The sequence below is a fragment of the Bos grunniens genome, chromosome 3, assembly GCF_055505025.1.
Source record: "Bos grunniens cultivar Pamir isolate PY7600 chromosome 3, Bosgru_T2T1.0, whole genome shotgun sequence".
In the NCBI taxonomy this organism is placed as follows: Eukaryota; Metazoa; Chordata; class Mammalia; order Artiodactyla; family Bovidae; genus Bos; species Bos grunniens.
The window spans coordinates 111,409,368-111,433,013 of NC_141167.1; the positions used below are offsets into that span (position 1 = coordinate 111,409,368).

General features: G+C 40.5%; 2 protein-coding genes across 3 annotated transcripts; one reads left to right on the forward strand and one right to left on the reverse strand.

The window, feature by feature from the left end:
- The first annotated feature begins 6,552 nt into the window (after nucleotides 1-6,552).
- FCER1A (Fc epsilon receptor Ia) lies at nucleotides 6,553-12,871 on the forward strand. 2 transcript variants are annotated; one of them, XM_086394540.1, is made up of 5 exons: nucleotides 6,553-6,763; nucleotides 7,200-7,220; nucleotides 8,310-8,564; nucleotides 10,462-10,719; nucleotides 12,417-12,871. In XM_086394540.1, the coding sequence occupies exons 1-5, from the start codon at nucleotides 6,706-6,708 to the stop codon at nucleotides 12,605-12,607; spliced, it is 783 nt and encodes a 260-aa protein (XP_086250666.1). In that variant the 5' UTR covers nucleotides 6,553-6,705; the 3' UTR covers nucleotides 12,608-12,871. The 2 variants fall into 2 exon arrangements, with proteins under 2 accessions (XP_086250666.1, XP_086250667.1); XM_086394541.1 differs by having other exon boundaries at nucleotides 6,614-6,763; nucleotides 10,462-10,594.
- Nucleotides 12,872-20,089: 7,218 nt separating this feature from the next.
- LOC147376816 (olfactory receptor 10J3-like) lies at nucleotides 20,090-21,203 on the reverse strand. Its single transcript, XM_086394119.1, has one exon. The coding sequence runs from the start codon at nucleotides 21,085-21,087 to the stop codon at nucleotides 20,146-20,148; it is 942 nt and encodes a 313-aa protein (XP_086250245.1). The 5' UTR covers nucleotides 21,088-21,203; the 3' UTR covers nucleotides 20,090-20,145.
- Nucleotides 21,204-23,646: the final 2,443 nt, after the last annotated feature.

The window sequence follows — 23,646 nt, forward strand, 5'->3', positions numbered from 1 at the left end:
CAATCAGCTAAAGCTTGTACTCAACCCTGACCCCAATTGTATGCTGATTCTCTTCTGCTCAAGCCCTTTCATGAATATATATGTACCCTTAGCTTAAAACTTCCCTGATTTTGATCTTCTGGGAGATACTGCTTTGGGAAAGATCTCCCTATTTACTGCTAGTAATAGTAAATCATCCCTCTTCCCAAACTTTGACTTGGTTATGACATTCACCAAGAGGCAAAGCCAGTTTACAAGTGACACAAGAATAATCTTCCATCAGAGGACACAATAGTTTCTTTCCTATAGAATCCAGAATATATGAAAAAATGTAAAAATGCTTTGCATTGTTTGTCAAATAGATTCAAGGCTCAAATAATTATAAAATACCTGGCTGGACATTTGAAAACAGTGTAAAGGCAGAACAATTCTTTATATTATGCAAGGCTGCCCTGGGTATTACAGGACATTGGGTTGCCTACTAAATGCTAAAAATGCATCCTGCACACTCATCACTGAGACAAGCAACAAGCTACTCCTCCCAGCTTCCAAAAGTTACTTATTAAAATGCAAATATCCTTGGCTGGACTAAGACCTCTTCTCTTTATCTGCTAACAGCCTAAAAGGGATTCCTTTAAAAAAAGAGTTGTTACCATTTTTAACTATGTAATTCCGTAAGGAAGGGTAAAATAAACCTAGCCTACACTACATATGGCTTGAGGGCTGACTCTGCAAAACTGGACTTTGTCTAGAACCACACCTGGGAATGCTCTCAGGACTCCCACAGAGCAACTTCTCTCCTCTATCCCCTCACCTGTGAGTGGAGGAAGGGTCTCCTTGAGGTACAATCACTCCTATGTGATCCGGGATGCACTGCCTTCCAGACCAGTAGCCTTTCCTGCTCATTTTCCTGTGGACAGAAAGAGTTTCTCTCTGCTGCTCCAAAGTCTAAAGGATCCTAAGAAAATGATTGTAATAACAGTAATAAAATCATACACAGCATTTACTATCTGCCAGCCTCTCTTATAAAGCTTTTACTATATTAACTCATTTAATACCCTCAACAACAAATGCTGCCACTATCCACATTTAACCAGAGAAGATGCTGAGTCACAGAGAGGTTTAGTAACTTGTGGAGAGCCAGGTAACCAATATGTGATCTGAGCTGAGAATCAAACTCCAGGGCCTGTTCAGAGCCTGGATACCTAATCTGTCTTACACTTAATCTCTTTACACCTGTGGCAGATGCATGTTGATCTATGGCAAATCCAATACAATATTGTAAAATTTAAAAAAAATTTAAAAAGTAAAAAATAATAATAATAATAATAAAAAATAAAATATTCCTGGATAATAATTTTTTTCTTTTAATTTTTAATTTAATATAATAGTCCAGCATTCATTTTTGTTTTTGTTTTTTTTTACATTACCATTCTTCCTAGGTATCTTCCTCAGCAGGCTTATAATTCTGTTCTGTCTATTCTGAAGGAAAGATCAGGTCACTTACTGATTGTATCTGTTGGAGGCAGAAAGGCAAGTCAGAGGCCCTCTAGGTCTCTTGGCTGGAACATAATTTTTATAAGGCAAAGGTCACATTTGCTTGAGTGCACCTTATGGTTCAGACTGTTCCCTGTCTACAAGGTGCCACAAAGATGCCTCATCTGGACACCTTACAATGAGTAGATCCTAATAGTTCATTCATGGCCAGTTGAGTTTCAATTCCCCACTGCTACAAAGTGAAGAACAGATAAAAGTTTGGAGGACTTCCCTGGTGGTCCGGTGGCTAAGACTCTGTGCTTCCACTGCAGTGAGCCTGGGTTCAATCTCTCACTGGAAAACAGATCTTGCATGCTGTGCAGTAAGGCAAAAAAAAAAAAAGACACCAAAAAACACCCAAACCACTAAGGTTTCTGAAAACCAATAATGGATCAAAATTTGGGACAGAGATGTTGTTAATGAGTGTTGAACACATGAATATCTGGATTCAATGCTTATTATAAGAAGTGAGATTAGGACAAAAATCTATGGGTCCCAGTGAGCACAGGTTTCTGATATCTACAGGCAGGTAATAAGATAAAGGATGTGTGGGACTTGACTGGTGAATCAACCAGTTATGTTAGGGTAGAGCAGAACTATGATGTAATCTTGTGTTTATTTGTACCTTCTGAATTCTCATTTTGTTCCTTTGGGTACCTGTGGTTTTATAGTATGGGAATCAGGATATAGTTTATTCTTCCTGATGTTGATATTTTTGATTTTGTTGTTGTTGTTGTGTGAGTTGAGGATGGGTGGCTTGGTTTGTTTTTAAGCTTTAATGAACTTCTTTAGTTGAATTGGTAAAATCATTGCTATTACTGCTACCAAAATACTACCTTCATTTCACTGCTGGACACTGAAGCTTTGCTTTAGGATGGTGGAGGAAATGAAAATAGTGTATCAACGACAAACCTTATTCTCTCCATAGTAAGAACTAGTACATCTTGAATTCCAGTCCACCTCCCATTCAAGCAGGGAATAACTGAAGACTTGGGGGAGGCTTTAAAATAGACTTTTCGAGTCACAGTAAAGTGACTGTCTCTGAAGGATAATTTTAATGTAGAATCACTGTCCTAGGGTAAAAAAATATCTGGTAACTCTCCTGGACAAACTCTCAACAAAGTGCTGAAACAGATTCCATCTTTGTCTCTTTTAGGATCTTGGTATTTTCAAATATGTACTGCCTTCTGACAGCACCTCAAAAAATTGCATCTTCCCCATTTCTTTCTCCTCCTCTTCCCCAAACAATTTTGTCCATTCTGTTCTTTCCTATAATACTCTCTTCTTCATCACTGTGGGGAGGAGTGAGATTACTTACATAAATTTTATCGGCATAACATACTGGTTCAGAGAAGGCAATGGCACCCCACTCCAGTACTCTTGCCTGGAAAATCCCATGGACAAAAGAGCCTGGTAGGCTGCAGTCCATGGGGTCGCACAGAGTCGGACACAACTGAGGGACTTCACTTTCACTTTTCACTTTCATGCATTGGAGAAGGAAATAGCAACTCACTCCAGTGTTCTTGCCTGGAGAATCCCAGGGACAGGGAAGTCTGGTGGGCGGCCGTCTATGGGGTCGCACAGAGTCGGACGCGACTGAAGTGACTTAGCAGCAGCAGCAGCAGAAGCGACTTAGCAGCAGCAGCAGAGCAACATACTGGTTATCATGGAAAACATCCTATGTATTTGCTGATTGCCTTCAGTTCAGTTCAGTTCAGTCGTGTCTGACTCTTTGCGACCCCATGAATCGCAGCACACCAGGCCTCCTTCCCCATCACCAACTCCCGGAGTTCACTCAAACTCATGTCCATCGAGTCGGTGATGCCATCCAGCCATCTCCTCCTCTGTCATCCCCTTCTCCTCCTGCGCCCAATCCCTCCCAGCATCAGAGTCTTTTCCAATGGGTCAAGTCTTCACATGAGGTGGCCAAAGTATTGGAGTTTCAGCTTTAGCATCAGTCCTTCCAATGAAAACCCAGGACTGGTCTCCTTTAGGATGGACTGGTTGGATCTCTTTGCAGTCCAAGGGACTCTCAAGAGTCTTCTCCAACACTACAGTTCAAAAGCATCAATTCTTTCATTTCGATATTTGGCAAAACCAATACAATATTGTAAAGTTTAAAAATAAAAAAATTTTAAAAAAGCATCAATTCTTCAGCACTCAGCTTTCTTCACAGTCCAACTCTCACATCCATACATGACCACTGGAAAAACCATAGCCTTAGTCCTGTTGAAATGCATGTTTCTCCTGAGTCTTTATTGAGCAATGGTAATAAATGGGATCCAGTCCCATCACTTCGTGGCAAATAGATGGGGAAACAATGGAAACAGTGACAGGTGTTATTTTCTTGGTCTCCAAAATCACCGTGGATGGTGACTATAGCTATGAAATTAAAATACTCTTGCTCCTTGGAAGAAAAGTTATGGCAAACCTAAATAGTGTATTAAAAAGCAGAGATATCACTTTGCTGACAAAGGTCTGTATAGTCAAAGCTATGATTTTTCCAGTAGCCATGTATGGATGTGAGAGTTGGACCATAAAGAAAGTTGAAAACGGATGAAATGATGATTTCAAGTTGTGGTGCTGGAGAAGACTCTTGAGAGTCCCTTGGACTGCAATAAGATCAAACCAATCAATCTGAAAGGAAATCAACCCTGAATATTCATTGGAAGGACTGATGCTGAAGCTGAAGCTCCAATACTTTGACCAACTAGTGGGAAGAGCCAACTCATTGGAAAAGACCCTGATGCTAGGCAAAATTGGGAGCAGGAGGAGAAGCGGGCAATATAGGATGAGACAGTTGGATGACCTCACTGACTCAATGGACATGAGTTTGAGTGAACTCCTGGAGATAGTGAAGGACAGAGAAGCCTGGCGCGCAGCAGTCCATAGCGTCACAAAGAGTCAGACCTGACTTAGCGACTGAACAACAACAACAACAATAAAGGAGGGGAAAAATAGATTTACAGAGCATCTTTTACATACCAGATGCTGTTCAATGCATTTTACACATTTATTATCTTCTTGAACCTCATAATAAAGACATGATCTAGATATCATCATTGTCTCTGTTTTATAGGTAAACCCTAATCACATAAATACTTACACTTTCCAGATTAACTCTTTGCTTTCTTTAAAGATCTGTCACTAAGATATTGCACAACCTGGGACCAGTCAGCATCTTTCTTATCTGAAACTTTCAGTTTAGGAATCTGTAGACCCATATTCTCTAGTTTCAGAGAAGCTGAAAGCTTTGGTTAGATCTTTATGTGCAGCGACTTTATATTTAATTCATTAGTCTTAATTCAACAGTTGGTGGGGTTTCCCTGGTGGTTCAGTGGTAAAGAGTACTCCTGCCAATGCAGGAGAGATAGGTTTGATATCTGGTCCGGGAGGAGCCCACGTGCTGAGGAGCAACTAAGCCACAACTGTTGAGCTTGTGCGCTAGAGCCCAGGAACTGCAACTACTGAGCCCATAGGCAGCAGCTACTGAAGCCTGAATGCCCTATAGGCCGTGCTCCACAACGAGAGCAGCTACCGCAATGAGAAGCCCACGCACTGCAACTACAGAGTAGACCTGCTTGCCACAACTAGAGAAAACACATGCAGCAAGAAGGCCCAGCACAGCCAAGAATACATACAAAAATGAGTATAATTATATATATTAAAAAAATAAAACAGTCAGTATGGAAAAGCTGGCATGATAGAATGGGGCCTTGCTGACTTCATATTGCCTCTGCTATTTCAGAGTTTTGGCAAGGCCCAAATAATAATACCACACACGAAAAAAACTTTGTGGAGGGCAAGCCAATGTAGATATTTATGGAGATGTTATCTCCAGTGTCATTATCAATATCAAATCCTGGAAGAAGGTGACTAATTCTGACCTAGAGTTAAAAAGAAAAGAATTACTCATTGAAGTCCAGGAGGGAAGAAAACAGATGTGGATTTAAAGGAGAAAGGGTGATCAGGCTAGAGGATTTGAAACATAAAAATGGACAAAAGCTGGAGCAATAAAATAAAATAAATTGTATTACTGAGATCCCTTTAAGTTATGGTTTAACATCTGCCTTCCTGTGTTGTAGACCTCATCAGGACCCATGGAGAGAAGGAGCCTCCAAAAATATCTCCAATTTGGCTGGTCGGACAGTGGGTCATAGGAAACAGATGAAAATTTGTGGATTTGTGCACTAATGGATCAGCAGGAAATTAGGTAACAAGAGGGTTGGTAACTCTGGAGAACCACAACAGAATTTCAGCTAGAATTCTGGCCATACTTATAGACATGCATAAAAAGTAATCATGATTGTGAATTTTACTCTAGGATTCGATTTTTCAAATGTTTCAGTCCCAAATTAGCCATTTACTAGGGAGTACTCTAGGATAAATGACTTTACCTCTCTAAGCTCCAATTTTCCTTTCTATAAAATGTAGATAATGATGGTATATCTTCATAGAATTATTTTGAGAAATGAATGAAGTATAAGGTGTATTTAGCATAGTGCCTGACCTATATTTGGAGAAGAAAATGGCAACCCACTCCAGTATTCTTGCCTGGAGAATCCCAGGGATGGGGGAGCCTGGTGGGCTGTTGTCTATGGGGTCGCACAGAGTCGGACACAACTGAAGCGACTTAGCAGCAGCAGCAGCTGACCTATATTAGGTGAATAATTAACTTATTTTTATTCTTCTCTCCTCTGCACCCCACTTTTCTAAGTTGCAAACAAAATAACTATACTTTGATAGTTTAAGAAAGTTTTGTTCCTGTGTGCCCCCTCTGCCCCTCTCCCACTAGATTCCAGGTGTGTACAGAAAGGTGTAATGGAGAGTATGGGGGTAAGTATAAAATTGTCCTGGAGACCTCCCTGGTGGTCCAGTGGTTAAGACTGTGCATCCACTTCCACTGCAAGGGGCATGGTTTCAATCCCTGATTGGGGAACTAAGATCCTGAATGCTGTGCAGTGCAAACAAAAAAAGAAGAAGAAAATCAGTAAATGATTTTACAACTATATATATAAAATTGCCCTTTTAGGCACCACTCTGAATGTTATCTCCAGAGAAGGAAGCAAACTTAGGTGCAGCTGATGCATTAACCAGATATGACACAGAGAACATTTCCTTCTGCTTTTCACTTTCAAGTTTATTCTAGGGCCTTGGATCTCTGCAGCTCAGTTGGAGGCCACGGAGAAGATGCCTACTATTCCCATGGGAGCCCCTGCCCTGCTGTGGATAGCTCTGCTGCTTTTCTGTAAGTAGAGTTACCAGCCCCCTTGAAGGGGCCAGAACAGATTGGGGGAGTGGCTGGTGAGGGAGAGTTGACAGTTTTATTGCTGACTTTTTCTAGGTTATGAGCAAACTGTGGGTCATTTCCCAGGGATTCTGTAGGGAGGACGAGCTGGATAGGGGGGTTGGGCATCATCTAAGGAGGGGGATTGGGCATCATCTAAGGAGGAAGCCGGACTGAAAGTCTGGTCCTTGCTATCAAGCTGGATTTTCCTAGAGGGTAAAGGAGGGACAGCAGAGGAAGGAGAGAAGCTCCTTCTCTCCCTTAAACAGAGTCCTGAAAAGATGGTTGGCCCTTTAAACTCCATGGATGTGGACCTCAGCATCATAACCAGATCCCAGTCTTCAGGTATGCAGAAGGCTGGGGTCAGATACTAACTTATTGTCTCTGGATTTTGCAGCTCCAGATGGCATGTCAGCAGGTGAGTCCTCTGTCCTTGTTCCCTCAGCATTTCAATGTGTCTGGAAATTGCCCACCCTTCATCCTTTCCCTTTATCCCATCATCTGTTTTTTAATGATTATTAATCTGCTCTTCCCTGCTACCGCACTTCCACCTGCCTCATCTTCCTTCTTTCCCCCATTCAAAAGCTTCCCACACAGCACTTTATTCTCTCAAGTCACCCTTTCCTCTTTTATGCAAACATTCATGTCTGCTGAGCATCTGTCTCAGCCTCTGCTCCAGATACTATGATATAAACTCATTTAATTCTTACATCATCATCCCTGTTATTATTATTGCCATTTTATAATTGAGGATACTGAATTAAGATTAAGTAATTTGTTGGCGGTTACATGGCTAACAAGGCACTGGATTCTAACGTAAGTCCCTTAAATCCAAGTCTAGTTCTCTTTTGACCATATCACCTCTTCCTCATCACCACCTGGCCACTTCCAAAGTCTTCATTCAAATCCGTACCATATCTCTTTGTTCTTGAAAGCCTTTTAAGACTGATCATCTTGGTGATTCTCAGTACCTTCCAGAATTGACATATAATTTTCATTCCCTATTCACTCACAATTAAATAGTCATAAAAATTTAGAGCTGGGAGAGGCCATGTATTTCATTTAGTCCACTACCTTAATTCATCCATTATTCACTCATTCATCAACTCAATAAATACTTAATGAATACTCGCTATGTAGTAGTCATTGTGCTGAACTATGTATGAACATCACAGACATAATCTCTGCCTGAAAAGAGACTTCAATCCTCATTTACAGATACTGAAATTGGAATCAAGAAAATTAGAGGGATTATCCTCTTTGTTTTTTAATATCTTACATTCATGTCCTATTTTTTCCTAGGTTGGGAGCTAGAGTCCCTAGGTGGGACCACAAGATTCTTTCCTCCTTCCTTTAATTCTAGGACTCAGGTTTCTTATCACCAACAGTTTAAGGGTAGATTGACCGTTGATTGACTATTATTATGTCTGTACTCTGGAGGCTGAACAGATTTCAATGATATTTTCCCTCCTTCCATATCTCTTTCCACAATCTGTTCTTCTCAAAGCCATCTGGAAATCTAAGGTGTCCTTGAATCCACCATGGAGAAAAATACTTAAAGGAGATGCTGTGACTCTTACATGTGGTACGAATGGTTCCTCTGAAGACCAGTCCTCTCTGTGGATCCACAATGGAACCAGTTTCACAACGAATAATTCAAGATGGCACATTGTGAAAGCACGCATGCAGGACAGTGGGGAATACCAATGCCGAATCAAAGGATTTGCCATCAGTGAACCCGTATACCTAAATGTCATCAGTGGTAAGTTCCAGGGCTACAGAAGTATCAATTCTCTCATGTGCGGAATGGCCCATCTGACAATGGGGAGAAAGCAAGTTATTCCAAGGCTTAGAGAAGCAAGGTGGAACTCAAGGTCTCTCTCCACATACAGGTCCCTCTCTCTTCTTCTGCCTCTACTCCATCTGACCTTCTGGCTTCTTTCAATATTCTAGCAGTCTCCCAATGTTCCTCCTCTAGTCTGTTTCATTTCTATCTTCTCTACCTGGCTACAGATGCATATTACATGGTCAAATGGCATATTGGATACGTGAACATTACAAAGAGCTCTTTGATTTAAAGATTTACTTTGCCATTTCCATGTGTCATGACCTGAATATTAAGTTGTACTCTTTTTTCTTTGCTTAATTTATTTTTTAATTGAAGGATAATTGCTTTACAGAATTCTATTGTTTTCTGTCAAACCTCAACATAAATCAGCCACAGGTATATATATATATCCCTTCCCTTTTGAACCTCCCTCCCATCTCCCTCCCCACCCCACCCCTCTAGGTTGATGCAGAGCCCCTGATTGAGTTTCCTGAGACATAGAGCAAAATTCCCCTTGGCTATCTCTTTTACATATGGTAAAGTAGTAAGTTGTACTCTTCATTTTGAAAGCTCTCTCTTTACATTCCTCATGTACTCTACTTTTACTTAAGAACAAATCTTATGTTTTGCTTCATCACTCTCCTACTGTCAACAATTAGTGCAGTGTGCTCAGGCATATGTGGGTTACTTTGTAAATGTTCAGTGAACAAAGTAATGATTTCATTTGAACAGCTAGGTCATTTATATTTTGTTTTATATTTTTAAATATAAATATTTTTAAAGTATAAGCACATTTTGTATTTTTTCTCTTGAGTGAAAAGAGATGTTTCAACATCTGTGTACAAATTCTTAAGTAGAAACTGCTGCTACTGCTGCTAAGTCGCTTCAGTCATGTCCGACTCTGTGCGACCCCATAGATGGCAGCCCACCAGGCTCCCCCATCCCTGGGATTCTCCAGGCAAGAACACTGGAGTGGGTTGCCATTTCCTTCTCCAATGCATGAAAATGAAAAGTGAAAGTGAAGTCGCTCAGTCGTGTCTGACTCTTAGCGACCCCATGGACTGCAGCCTACCAGGCTCCTCCATCCATGGGATTTTCCAGGCAAAAGTACTGGAGTGGGGTGCCATTGCCTAAAGCAGTGTAAAATAGCTTCTTTATTTTTTTGGAGTAGATTCTAGAAAAGTCCTCAAGGATTGCTCCTAAATAAAATATGCTTATGCAACCTAGACATGTTTCTATTCTAAATTTTGAGTTCTTAAAATGACATTAGCCATAAAACCTGACTCATTATTGACAAACATTCATTGAGAATCTACTGATTCCTAGGTATTATTAGGCACTGGAGATATGATGAAAGGAACAGACATGCTCCTGACCTCTGAAGTAGAGAGCCCAATGAGGAAACGGACATCCAATCAATAATTACACAAATAATTAATTCAAATTGTAATGCATGTTCTGAGGAAGCTGGAGGCTTACTATGATTAATAGAACTGGGAAGCACCTATAAGTTTAGAGAGGACAACTCTACTAGGCTAGGACTCTCCAGGCAGAGTAGGATAATTTCCCCTTTAGTGACCAAATGCAACAATAGAGCTGAAAGGGATAATGGGTTTCAGACTTCCTATGGGTGGGCTCATCAGAAGTGTCAGCAATGTTGTGGCCCCAGAATTACCTTTCAGGAGGAAAGAGTATTTATCAACAGAGGAGACTGAGCCAAGAAATGGGTTAATGACAACGGTTTCTGATACTCTCTGCATGACCTTTTTTACTATCTTATTTTTCTTTTATCTGTCATTGTTAAATAAATATCTTAATGAATATTTTTCAGACTGGTTGATCATTCAGGCCTCTGCTGAGGTGATGATGGAGGGTGAGTCCCTCTTCCTCAGGTGCCACAGTTGGAAGAATCTGAATGTCTTCAAGGTGATCTACTACAAGGATAACAAAGCTCTCAAGTACTGGTATGAGAACCACAACATCTCCATCACCAATGTCACAGAAGGGAACAGTGGCATCTATTACTGTGTGGGCAGAATTCAGAGGCTGCCCTACATCTCTAATAAACTCAAGATTATAGTAAAAAAACGTAAGTTGGTGAAGGAAAGGGAATGAGTCCATATCAGGGGAAAGGAGAAAGAACATTTGAGCCTAATGCAATTGAAGCTATAGAATGGAGGCAACTGTGATTCCTTGAAAAGTCTACTAGGTTTGCAATGAGGAGACCAGGGGTAGAGTATATCCCTTAGTCTCTGTCTCAGATTCCTTACTTGTTCATTGGCAACAGTAATACCTGCTCACATTATGGAATTTTTACAGATGTTAAATGCAATAGTTGTGAAATGGATTTTTAAACTGTTGAGTATTAGTCAAGCAAAGTCATCTATTGCTCCTGGGGAGAAACTTACATTTATCAAATAGAAAACAGTTTCAAAGTTGAAGGAACAAACTCTTTATAGCTTGAAGAGTCTATTCTAGCCTATGAGGGATGGGAAAGGAAACCAACTCAACAGGCTATGTGCCTGTGAATTAGCAGATGAGAAAGAGAGCTTGATATGGAAAGAGTAGTCAGGCAGGCTGCCTCTGTAGCCAATGAAAGGCTGCCATTTCCAAATTTCATATAAAAGAATGAGCCTTTAAAATATTTGCTTTGCAATGAGGAAATCAGACATTTGCTTGGTACACTTTGCTCATGCCAAAATCTTAAAAAACATGAGACCAGAAGCCACAATTAATTTCTAATGGTAGTTCTCTGTTAACTAATTTGAGACCTGTTGTTTGATTTTCACTGTGCTTCCAGTATCCTTATCTGTAAAACAAAGGGTTTGGACTAAACTTCATTAAAATTGCTTGGAGAATTAAAAAAAAAAAAATACTGATGTCTGTATATCATCCCTTGAGCTTCTAACTTAATTAGCTTGGAATAGGCCTGGACATCAATATTTGAAAGCTCTTCCAGGTAATGGTAATAGGCAGCCAGTGTTGAGAGTCACCGGTCTAGGTGATCTGTGAGTAATTTCTGGCTGTAATATTCTAGGGTTCTAAAATTCTAGAAAAATTGCAAAAAATCATTACTTTGTAAATAGAATAGCAGAATCACAAAACAGTGGACTTGAAAGGCAATTTACTTATTGCCTTGTTCAGTTGCTCCATTGTGTCTGACTCTTAGTAACCCCATGAACTTAGCCTATCAGGCTCCTCTGTCCATGGGATTTTCCAGGCAAGAATACTGGAGTGGGTTTCCATTTCCTCCTCCAGGGGATTGTCCCAACCCAAGGATCAAACTGGTGTCTCCTCCATCTCCTGCATTGGCAGGTGGGTTCTTTACCACTAAGACACCAGGGAAGCCAACTTATTAATATTTATGATCTAGCCCAATATCTTAATTTCACCCAACAGACATGCAATGAATGATGATTGTTTGAGAAATAAGGCACTGGTGACCCCCTGCCCTTACTCTATCTGCTTCCCACCTCCATGTCCTATGTGGACATTGGTCTTGTGAGGCTCCAAGGGAGGGATCATCTTTCCTATGACCTTTTCCATTAGGCATATTGGCCAGACAAGCCATTAGAAAGGGACTGTGGGGGAAATACTCAGGACTCCCTGGGGCTTCAGGGAGCACAGACTGAGGAACCCAAACCTATGAGTGTTTTGTCTCTGCTACTGGATGTCATTTCATGCTAGAAGGTGAAGGACCATGTTGGATCCTTCTTTTAGGGAAGATGAAGACTTTAACCTCAGTTTTCAATTCCTAATATGAGTTATGTTTCTTATTGCATCTAGCATACCCTCAAAGCAACTATTTCTGGCTACAATTTCTTATCCCATTGTTGGTGGTGATTCTGTTTGCTGTGGACACAGGGTTGCTTATCTCGACCCAGCAGCAGTTCACATTACTATTGAAGATGAAGAGAACCAGGAAACGCAACAGATTTACGGACCCACAGCCTAAACCAGATCCCCCAGGGAACTGAAGTCACTCCTCAAGAAACCTCTCCGATGGCAATTTCTTTTTGGCTTTAGTAAATGCTTCTCAGTTGTCAAAGACAACTCACAAGGTACATAGAAAATGCTCACAGCTTTATAGAACTTCATTAAACTTCATTAAACTAATGGAGTGGCACGTAATAGTAAGTGCTCAATAAGCATCATTTACATAAGTAAAGAAACGAATAGATTCATTTATTAGCATCTGTAAAAGCGATATACAACTTGAATAAAAGTATGAAACCATGTAATGTGACAGTTTTGTTTTGTTTTTGTTTTAATTTCCTTTTTTTGTTGTTTTAATTTAATTTAATTTTTTAACTTTACAATATTGTATTGGTTTTGCCATATATCAACATGAATCTGCCACAGGTATACACGTGTTCCCCATCCTGAACCCTCCTCCCTCCTCCCTCCCCATACCATCCCTCTGGGTCGTCCCAGTGCACCAGCCCCCAAGCATCCAGTATTGTGCATCGAATCTGGACTGGCGACTCGTTTCATATATGATATTATACATGTTTCAATGCCATTCTCCCAAATCATCCCACCCTCTCCCTCTCCCACAGAGTCCAAAAGACTGTTCTATACATCAGTGTCTCTTTTGCTGTCTTGTATACTTGGTTGTTGTTACCATCTTTCTAAATTCCATATATATGCGTTAGTATACTGTTTTTCTTTCTGGCTTACTTCACTCTGTACAATAGGCTCCAGTTTCATCCACCTCATCAGAACTGATTCAAATGTGTTCTTTTTAATGGCTGAGTAATACTCCATTGTGTATATGTACCACAGCTTTCTTATCCATTCATCTGCTGATGGACATCTAGGTTGCTTCCATGTCCTGGCTATTATAAACAGGGCTGCGATGAACATTGGGGTACACATGTCTCTTTCCCTTCTGGTTTCCTCAGTGTGTATGCCCAGCGGTGGATAATGTGACACTTTTAAGTATTCGAGGCTTGCTAGTTTTGAGGCATAACCATGAAGTCCTAGATTAGAAATGTTCTCTTTTGTAATGTTCTCTCCATTGTAAGTCTGACCTACGAATGAGAAGACAAGGAAGAATGTGCTGATGAAGCTGATCATTTTTATGTTCTCTCTTCACTTACTATCACATGAACTTCTAGCTCTTGGCAGAATCTGGGGCAGGCTTGAGCCCCTGAATTCTGGGGGTGAGGCTCAGTCTAAGAGTTCCCTGTGATTGTTTCACTCCTGTCTTATCTCCCCAAATTAAATCTTGTATATCCTCTTACAGTACCTGAACTAAACATCTTAGAAATACTCACACATAATAACTCTCACAATGAAAAAGTACAGGACTGAATAAGATCTCAAACAAAGTCCCAGTCTTTTTTCTCCTACCCCTGCCCCACCTCTGCTCATGAAGACAGTTATACGGGGCCCTGGGGAAAGCACTAGAGAAGAGAGGAAGGTACTGTTGGTGCTGACCAGGAGTTCACAACAGGAAATGGGAGATCAGAGCACCTTTAGTTTATCTGTTTTTTTTTTTTTTGAACAATTAATAACATAAGGAAGTGAACTAGGGGGAACATCTGTAAATATTCATAAGACTGACAAGTCCCATTTTCTCCAAAGGGGTCATAAAGAATAGGGAAATCATTAAAGGGTTTTTTTTTTTTTTTAATATAGGTATCTGCTGTTGGCATAAAGGAAACCCTTACATCCCCTTGAGTTCTGTGGCTGAACTAATAAAGTTGACACAAGGCAAATTAAAAGGAGGAAAAGAAAGAAATTTTAATTCAGGTGCTCAGAGGTCTCATAGACATGGGACCTTAGAAGTGGCCAAAGCAGGCAACCTTTATACTTTTCAGACAAAGAAATGATACATTTGAAAGGAATTGACAGGACAGAGAAGCTTAGGTTTGGAGTGCTCAATTCATGAAGAATCTAATCAGAGATTGGGCTTGAGGTATTAAATAAAAGAAGAAACAAGGTTTTCTTCTTATTATTATTTTTAATTAGAGGATAGTTGTAGATATCCCTTCACCCCATCCCACCTGTCTAGGTCCTTACAGAGTACTGGGCTGAGCTCCCCGTGTTTTATATATACACACAGTCATTTTCATTTCTTTTCCATTATGGTTTATTACAGAATATTGAATATAGTTCCCTCTGTCATATAGTAGGACTCTGTTGTTTATCCATCCTATATATAATGGTTTGCATCTGCTAATCTCAAACTCCCAAATCCATCCACCCCACTTCTTAAGTAACTTTAATTCAAAATATTCAATATGTCATTGTGGCATATTTAGAGACAGCCCACATTGAGTCCTAACACTGGTATGAACCTCCTTAACACTGTCCATGCTTTTTTTTTTATAATAATTTCAGAGAGATAGTGACCAGATTCCCAGGAAACGGCCATTGGCACTTGGCTTTGTGTAAAGAGGCTTTATGGGTGGAGAAGGGATTTTTTTCTGCAACAATAGGCCAGGAAAAGTCCCTATAGGAAGCTCCTTGCTGTTATTCCTAGATACTCCCCTACCTTTAAGAAAAGATAGAAGGTCTATTATAGTTACAGGCTTGGGACCAGAGTCATACAGAACATTCATTAACAACATCTAGTCTCATAGTGTTTTACACACAGCTATGTATCAGGCTGAAGAGCAAGTTACTTACTCCTTTATTTGTTCTGAGACTAAGTGACCCAGAAGAATTGAGAGAGATTGAACATGGATAGTCCAGGCTTTGTAAGCTTCAGATACATCTTTCTGAGTCTTGACTGTTACACTTCATGTTTCTTCCATTTACATCCTCACCCACAGCTTGCAAGCACTATGGACTAAGCACAAACCTGGAAGTTCGAGCTGTTGATAACTAGCTGTGTGACTGGGGCAAGTTCTTTCCAGTCTCAGATTCCATTTCTTCTTTGTAACAAGGGAGGTTTGGACTAGGTGGTCTCTAAGCTCCCTTTTAGCCCAGACATTTTGTCTTTCATTGCACGGGAACCTGGCTCTGTGTGGTGACTCTCCAGTACAAAGGTTGAGAACACATTCCCCAAGAAGCTCCAGTGTGAATTTCTCTTTCATACTCCACATACTGTTCTCTCCTTTCACTGTGTTCTTTCATATATTTAAATTTCAGACTTGTATCAGACTTATGTCTACCATTTATTTCCACATTTTTTTCTTCCTGATAGTCATACATCTATTCTGTAGGGAATGTGGAACACATAGTTGGATCTTGAGTACTCTGTGGACCCTCCAAATATGGCACTTATAAAGATGTCTTTATATATATATATATATACATATATATATGTATATAAAATCTATCTGTGACAGAAATAGTATGAATGTCACCAAATGATTAGATAGAAATAATTCACCCCAGCTTCACCCTCTGTTACCTCCAATCCCTTACCATAATGGTCTAGACTAGCCCATAAAGCAAATTTCTTTCCCACGATTACTGTTCCAAATTATCTGCCATAAACTGTCACAAACTCCCAATAATAAGGGATTTGTTTTTGAACATCAAGTCAGTAGCTCCCTGCTACTGACCAGTGGAAGAAAAATTTCCATGGCCCTCAGGAGTAGAACAGACAAAAGATACACCTCATCAGTATTTCAGGAAATTGAATACTTGAAGAAAGGCTCTGCTTTCTCTCTTTTCATTAAACGGAACATGGAACAACAGAACATCTCCTTGAAGTCAAAAATGGGAGCTTTATGTTGAGAATGGCAGAGGCACTTGCCAGCCTGGGTCCCCAGAAAACCTCAGAGAGTAGTGTTATCTCCTTGCCTTAAATTGTCTACCCAGCCCTGGGCCTTAAATTGTCTACCCAGCCCAAGTTCCCAACTGATGCCTTATCAGCTTCCATGACATTCCCACCATAAGTCTTTTACTCTGTAACTGTGCCCAGGATCACTGTTAAAGCCACTTGCATACATCACTTAAAGCATCCACAATCTTTCCCTTCTTGAAGACTTTCCTGTTTTTCCTGTTATTTGCTATTTTTGAACTATCTCTGAGAGAAGTCAGTAATCTCACTGCAAGGTAAGGAATGCAATGAAATTTGCGGGGAGCCAGAGTGAGGAACTCCACCCATGGCAAAGGTCATGAGGAAGGAGGCTCAGCATACTCAAAGGCAGGATCGAGCCTCAGGAGTCCCCCTGGAAATTCTCGACCATCTACCCCCCAAACCAGAGTCTGCCTACTTTACTGCTTTGTGCTCTCACCTACACCTTTGACTTTACGGGGGGCTGTCTTCCACCACCATCTCTCTCCTGAACAGGTTCTTCCGGCCACATGTGATTGTTCAGAGCCTCCCAACTGTGAGAGGCATAAGATGTTCTAAACTGTCTAAATACAGATTCCTTTGAGCAGTTAAAAGATTGATTAGAAATTGTATTGGTGAAGGGTTTTTCACTTGTTGGGCCAATGTTTGTTGCTAAGTTTCCATATCCCTTACCTGCTGTGTCCCTGGCAGTGTATTGATTAATATAATTGGTGTAAGTAGTAGCTTTAATGTTTGTAACCTTGGACCCTTGAGTTAATTCTTTTTCTTGTTATAGCCCACCACACCTTTGCCCTATAGGAATGCAACTTTATCTAATGCTTTTGGAGGGTGGCTCCTGACTAATCACCTTTATAGAAAAATAAGTTTTCTGAAGAAAGGGTCTTAAAATGTTAACAGGCCTCCGGGCCAGAAGATGATGCAAATCACCTAAACTTTTGCATATGATAAGTTTGCAGGAAGAAAGCCTGGCTTACTGCATGACTCTACCCTTCCCCCATTATCCTCTATGCATAACTTAAGGTATAAAAACTACTTTGGAAAATAAAGTGCGGGCCTTGTTCACTGAAACTTGGTCTCCCCATATCGTTCTTTCTCTCACCTTCTGGCTGAATTATTCAGCCTCTTTTCTCCACTAAATTTTCTCACTGAGCTATCCTTATTCTATTACTCTTTATATCCTTATTAACGTTTAATTAAGCAATTGTTTCCTGATCCTCGCCGATGCCATCCCCGCTTCGAATTCCCTGGATCCACGAGGGCTGGACCCCGGCAGAAATTGAACTTGCTTGCAGAGAAATTTTTGAAGACAAAGAAATGACTTCCTGTGGATTCTGAGAAAAATGCTAATTTTTATTTATTTATTTATTTACCAGTTTGCAACAAGGTAATACTGCACTGCCACAAACTAAGCTGAACCAGAGTAAATATCATTCAATTAATAGGATTAAATTTTTGAAAATTAACATCTTTTTAAAATTAAAATACAGGAACCACTGATCTTCTACCTTCACTAGCTCATATCAAGGCTGAAAATTTGGAATCTCCATTGACCAACCACTGTTCTAGCAATGGGATCCTAAAAGTTGCAGACTGGGATCTCTAAGAAACAGAGTCTGAAACAGAGATTTGAAAGCAGCAAGTTTATTAGGGAGTGCTCTCAGCATCAACACCCATGCGGGATGAAGGTAGAGGGCGAAGTGGAAATGTGATGGAGTCATGCAGAAACCGCAAATCATCTCACAGATAGGAATTCCTGAATCTGGGAGTACCCTTCATAGCTATCTTAAATTGAGGAAAGGGTGCCAGTCTATACCCTGAAAAAGATAAGTCATTGGAAAGCCCACCCATGGGAAGGGGCTATGACTCTGGAGATGGCAATTCTTTAGCATGGTAGTTCCTGAAGTGGGGTTCAGCTGCCAGCTGTCAGCCCAAGACATTTCCAGCAGCTAGGGAAATAGATGTGTGGGTCCTGAAGGGGCAGCACCAGAGCAGCTACCAAATACAATTTCAAATTGAAGTGAGTGTGACACTGGCCATCAGATCTTTACCTAACAATTTTATCTACATTAAACAGAACTACTAAGAAAAAAATTATAACTGTTTTCTGGCTATCATAATAGAAATAAACTGACTCTGTCATTTCTAAAAATATGGTCACCAAGGCAAAGATATTTTTTATCTTTTATCTCTGGTCAGATTTTATATACCAGTGTTTTTCAGCAAAGCTAGATATGTTAAGTTGACTTAGAAGATTTGTTCATTTCCATTGGTTTGTCCCATTTTCAGCACCTAGATAACTTCACGACACTCTTACAAGTGACATTTTGCCTCTGCAGGACCACCCCATGGGATCAGCTAGATTCTGGAGACTGCAGAAGCTGCGTTTGAAATGCAGGCTATACCTGATCTTTAGCATAGAAGGCCAGAGTGCTGTGAAAGGATAAGGGAGAGAGAACCAGAGCATATGAAAGCATCACCTTCTGTGATGCTCAGACATAAAGTGCTGTTTTTTAAACTCAGGTTTTAAGTTGGGAATATCTAAGAAGAAATTTCTGAAGATTAACCACTGAAAGTTTAGGTGGTTTTTGTTGTTAAGTTGCTGAATTGTGTTCAATTCTTTTGTGACCCCATGGACTGTAGCCCACCAGTTTCTTCTGTCTGTGGGATTTCCCAGGCAAGAATAGTGGAGTGGGTTGCCATTTCCTTCTCCAGGGGATCTTCCTGACCCAGGGGTCAAACCTGCCTCTTCTGCACTGGCAGGCAGATTCTTTACCATTTAGCTTCTGGGAAACCATGATAGCTTAGGAGCTGACTGGAAAAATTTTTCATTAAATCAAGCTTCAGACTTTGTCTTATTAATAAATGACTTCAGAAGCTGCAGTTCAAGTGCTTACATTTATAACACTACTTCAAAGATTTAGGTCTACTCTGCAAAAGGAACTCTGATTCTTCTTGGCTCCTCCCAGCCTCCATCCTCTTTCACTCCTGTGTTGGAGGTATGAAAGCATTAAACTGTTTATCATGATCTCCTTTCCCAAGGAGTTTTCTCACTAGTTTTTACCTAGGCATCTTGGGACTGGACAACCCACCTCTGTGCTCTCAGTAGCTGAAGATCTTTTGCATTACCACATATGTACTCCTCATTTCCAGAAATAGTCAGTTAGGGCAGTTCTGTCCACTTGGAGAGTAGGTTTTTTTGTTCGTTTGTTTGCCTTTTGAAGACCCCTCAGGCTGTGGTGGGATATTAGCAAGCAGCAAAATCAGATTACAAAAAGCCTTCAACATCCACAGAAAAGGACATGCATGTGTCTCCACACTTACTTGTTAAATAAATTTTGCACAAATTACTCCTACGCCCTTAACCACCACAACAGAGGTTTTTCTGAGGTGGTTTCCAAGCACTTTATTTATTAGCCTTTTAGAACTCTGCTGAATTTTGTCTTACTGTAGTTGTATAATCCAACATATTCTCAGGACATATTTAGATATGTATGTACACGAGTGTGTGACAGAATATGGGTATGAATGACCCACACAGATAAATCTTTTCCCTGTATTCTTAAGGGTATGATAAGTCATTTTCTATTCTCTCTTAAGGAGAACACAGAGAAGCATGACTAACTCAAATGGAAGCCTCCAGTTTTAGCACCCAGTTCAGTCTATTCTTGATCCCATACTGAGCAGCATTACTAAAACAGCATTAAAATTAATATATGTTTATGAAATGAGAGAAAAGGCCTTCCACAACTCTAACCACTAAGAGGAGAGGGGCTTTCGCCCCACGGCTCTGCACAAAGCATCTTTGACATCCTGGTTCCTCAGACTGTACACGACAGGGTTTAGCAGAGGGGTGATCACTGTGTAGGTCACTGAGATGAGTCTGTCCTGCCCCAGGGAACTCTGGGACTTAGGCTTCAGGTAAATGATAGAGGCACAGCCATAGTGGATGATGACCACGATGAGGTGGGAGGCGCAGGTGGCAAAGGCCTTCTTCCGACCCTCAGGTGAAGCAATCTTGAGGATGGTGGAGATGATGAGGACGTAAGAGATGAAGACCAGTCCCATGGGTACAACAAGGACACAAATACTGACAAAAACGTTGATGATCTCATTGACAGTGGTATCTGTGCAGGCCAGCTTCAGCAGGGGTCTCACGTCACAAAAGAAGTGAGAGATGACAAAGGCATCACAGAAGGGCAGGCCAAACACAGACGTTACCTGGACAATGGCCATACTCAGGCCAATTCCCAGGGACCCAGTTGCCAACTGGATACAGGCCTCTTTACCCATGATGACTGAATACCGTAGAGGGTTGCAGATGGCCATGTAGCGATCATATCCCATGGCTGTGAGCAAGAAGCAGTTATTGATACCAAAGGTTAGATAGAAAAAGAGCTGAGTGGCACAGCCTTGGAGAGAAATGGTCTGATGAGGACTCAGGAGGCCAGAAAGCATACAGGGAATGATGGCCACAGTATAGCAGGTCTCAGAGATGGACAGCATGCTTAGGAAAAAGTACATGGGAGTATAAAGATGATGGTCCAGGCGAATAATAGTCAAAATAACAGCATTGCCAGAGAGAGTCAGCAGGTACAAAGTTAGAAAGACAACAAAGAAACCAAGCCTGTGCTGCCACCCAAAGCTGGAGAAACCTTCAAAAAGGAACTCAGCCACAGAAGTGGAGTTTGGCTTTGGCATTGAGGGAGACTGAGGTCTAGAAGAGCTCAGCAAAGGAAAGAAAGGTATGATGAGTTAATCATGAAAGATAATAGGCTGGACCAAGGCCTTCAGTGAAGGGTGTGTCCATTTTATGAGCAATGCCTGAGCCCTCAAGAGTCATCAGTGTTCAGGTTAGACCACATGCTCAGAGCCATCACTTTCCCCTCTCTTTTCTTTAGTACTATAAAGGTTTTATGCCAGGACCCTGGGGTTTATGGCAGAAATAGACCTGAGAAAGAAAAGAGAGGCACATCAAAAGGCAGATTTGTAGAAATAATTACCCAGCCATGGAAGAGGTGAGTCCAGGTTCAGGAAGACACCCAGCTCTAAAGTTCTTCCTCCAACACTCTTTTTTTTTTCTTTTTTTGCAGGACAGAAGATACTTACAGCCAATAAACATATGAAGACATATTCAAATCTCAGTATTAATTAGGGAAATGCAAGGCAAGATGGTGACATATCATTTTAGACTCATTCAACTGTCAAAAATAAACTGGCCAAAGCAAGTGTCCTCCTCCAGCACTTTTGATTTAGCCCCCTCAGCATCCAGTGGGGAACAGTAATCTAAGTGAAAGACAAAAGACACTCACAGCTGATATTCTTTCAATACTGTCAGAATGCTCTCTCAAGACCAAGTGTCCTGCAAGGGTCCTAGGATGACTTCTCCTCAGAACCCTTTGTCCTAGGCTTTACTTCCCTAAGTCCTACACTAAAATCTACTGTGATCATGAAAGACTCAAAAAGACCATGCAGGTAGTTAGCTTATTTCCCTGAATTCTAGCCGAAGGCAAGGAGAGAATGAAATAAATAAAATAAATATGAACTTACTCCTTCAAGTCACTTCAAGTATGAAAGGGTTTCCCTAGTGTGAGAAAAGACAAAACTTTTAATCAGAGAAGATGTTCTGTAACAGATGTTCTATTTTTCATTTCAATATTGTATATTCCAAGTTATGATGGGGATAGAAATGTGCTTACTCAATGTGAACTCCAGATTGGAGACCATACTTGAACAGAGTTAACATTGCCCATAAACCCATATCTACTCCTGATTACCCACCGTTTAACCATTACTGTTATTCAGGAAGCTAAGATAGATCCTAATTATATTCCTTTCCTGTTTGTTCCTGAAGACAGTGCTTCTTGAAATTCTCTCCACTCTGTCTTCTCCTCTCCATGCTTCTTACCAACACTCAACTTTCAACCTCAAAAAAGTTTTCCTAATTAATCCCCTTTATTTAAGCTGACCTTAGACCAAGTCTTCCTTCTGAATGTTGTCACAACATTCTTTTTAAAAGTCCACTGATGGAGAGTTCTTGCACAAATTCCTACATGTGTGCGTGCTAAGTAACTTCGGTCATGTCCGACTCTTTGTGATCCCATGGACTGTAGCCTGCCAGGCTCCTTTGTCCATGGGATTCTCCAGGCAAGAATAATGATATGGGTTGCCATGCCCTCTTCCAGAGAATCTTCCTGATCCAGAAATCAAACATTTGTCTCCTACATCGGAGGTGTATTCTTTACTCACTGAGCCACCTGGGAAGCCCTTAAATTCCTTCATTAGCCTCTCTAAATTTTAGGCATGATATTTAAACTTATTTGTATATTGAATACAGTAATGCTCCACAAAGTTGACATAAGTATTACATGAGTTAATATATTAGAAGAGTTTGATAACAGTACTCAACACATAGGGAGCCTTTAATAAATAATAGTTTTATTAGTACTTTTTTCTGCAGGATCTTAGTTCTGCAACCAGCAATGGAACCTGAGTCCTCAGCGGTGAAAGTACTGAATCCTAACCACTGGATGGCCAGGGAATTCCCTAGTACTTCTTTTTACTTTCCACATATTTAAATATTTAAACCAGTTTAAATACTTCAGAGAAGCAGGATAGGGTAGACAGGCTTAAACCTAGCATTCTAGGGTATATAAATAAGCCTGTGATTCTAGTCTTGATTTTATAAATTTTATTATTTACCTTCCAATTGTTCATATGGACTTTTTCTTGCTCTTTAAAAATTTTTATTGAGGTACATTGATGTACTATATCAACAAAGGTATGAATTAGGTACAATAAGACTTTCATCTTTAATTCTAATCTCCTTGAAGATGCCCAATATTTTACTTCTCCCTTAGATCATGTTAGTCCCCGCAGCTAATATATATATCTAGGACTAATCTGTGACTTCTAGATTGTGTTTCTGGGTTACAAGCAATAGTTTTGAATTCAGCACTATAAAATCACAGTTTTCACTATACTCACACATTTGATTTGAAATTCATCCAGGTTATTCAGGATGAATAAGTTAATTTCACTTTGTTGGCCAGAAGACTTTACTCATGCTGGTAGCCTAAAATATTTGTTTCCCTCTCCTCCAGACCATTAGACAGCTCTTAATTGCTAACACTCTAAAAAACTGAACCCCAGCACCATCATATGGGAGATTCTAACAGATAGAACAGTCAGCAAAGGGGTGCAGAGTGGAACGGGGAAATGAAAAACAGTGGCAAGGGTAGGATTACTCATCTAGGCTGT

Coding starts and splice junctions, on each gene's coding strand:
- FCER1A (XM_086394540.1), top strand. CDS start 6,706: ATGCCTACTATTCCCATGGGAGCCCCTGCCCTGCTGTGGATAGCTCTG. Junction 6,764..7,199: donor GATAGCTCTGCTGCTTTTCT/GTAAGTAGAGTT, acceptor TGGATTTTGCAG/CTCCAGATGGCATGTCAGCA. Junction 8,565..10,461: donor ATACCTAAATGTCATCAGTG/GTAAGTTCCAGG, acceptor AATATTTTTCAG/ACTGGTTGATCATTCAGGCC.
- LOC147376816 (XM_086394119.1), bottom strand. CDS start 21,087: ATGCCAAAGCCAAACTCCACTTCTGTGGCTGAGTTCCTTTTTGAAGGT.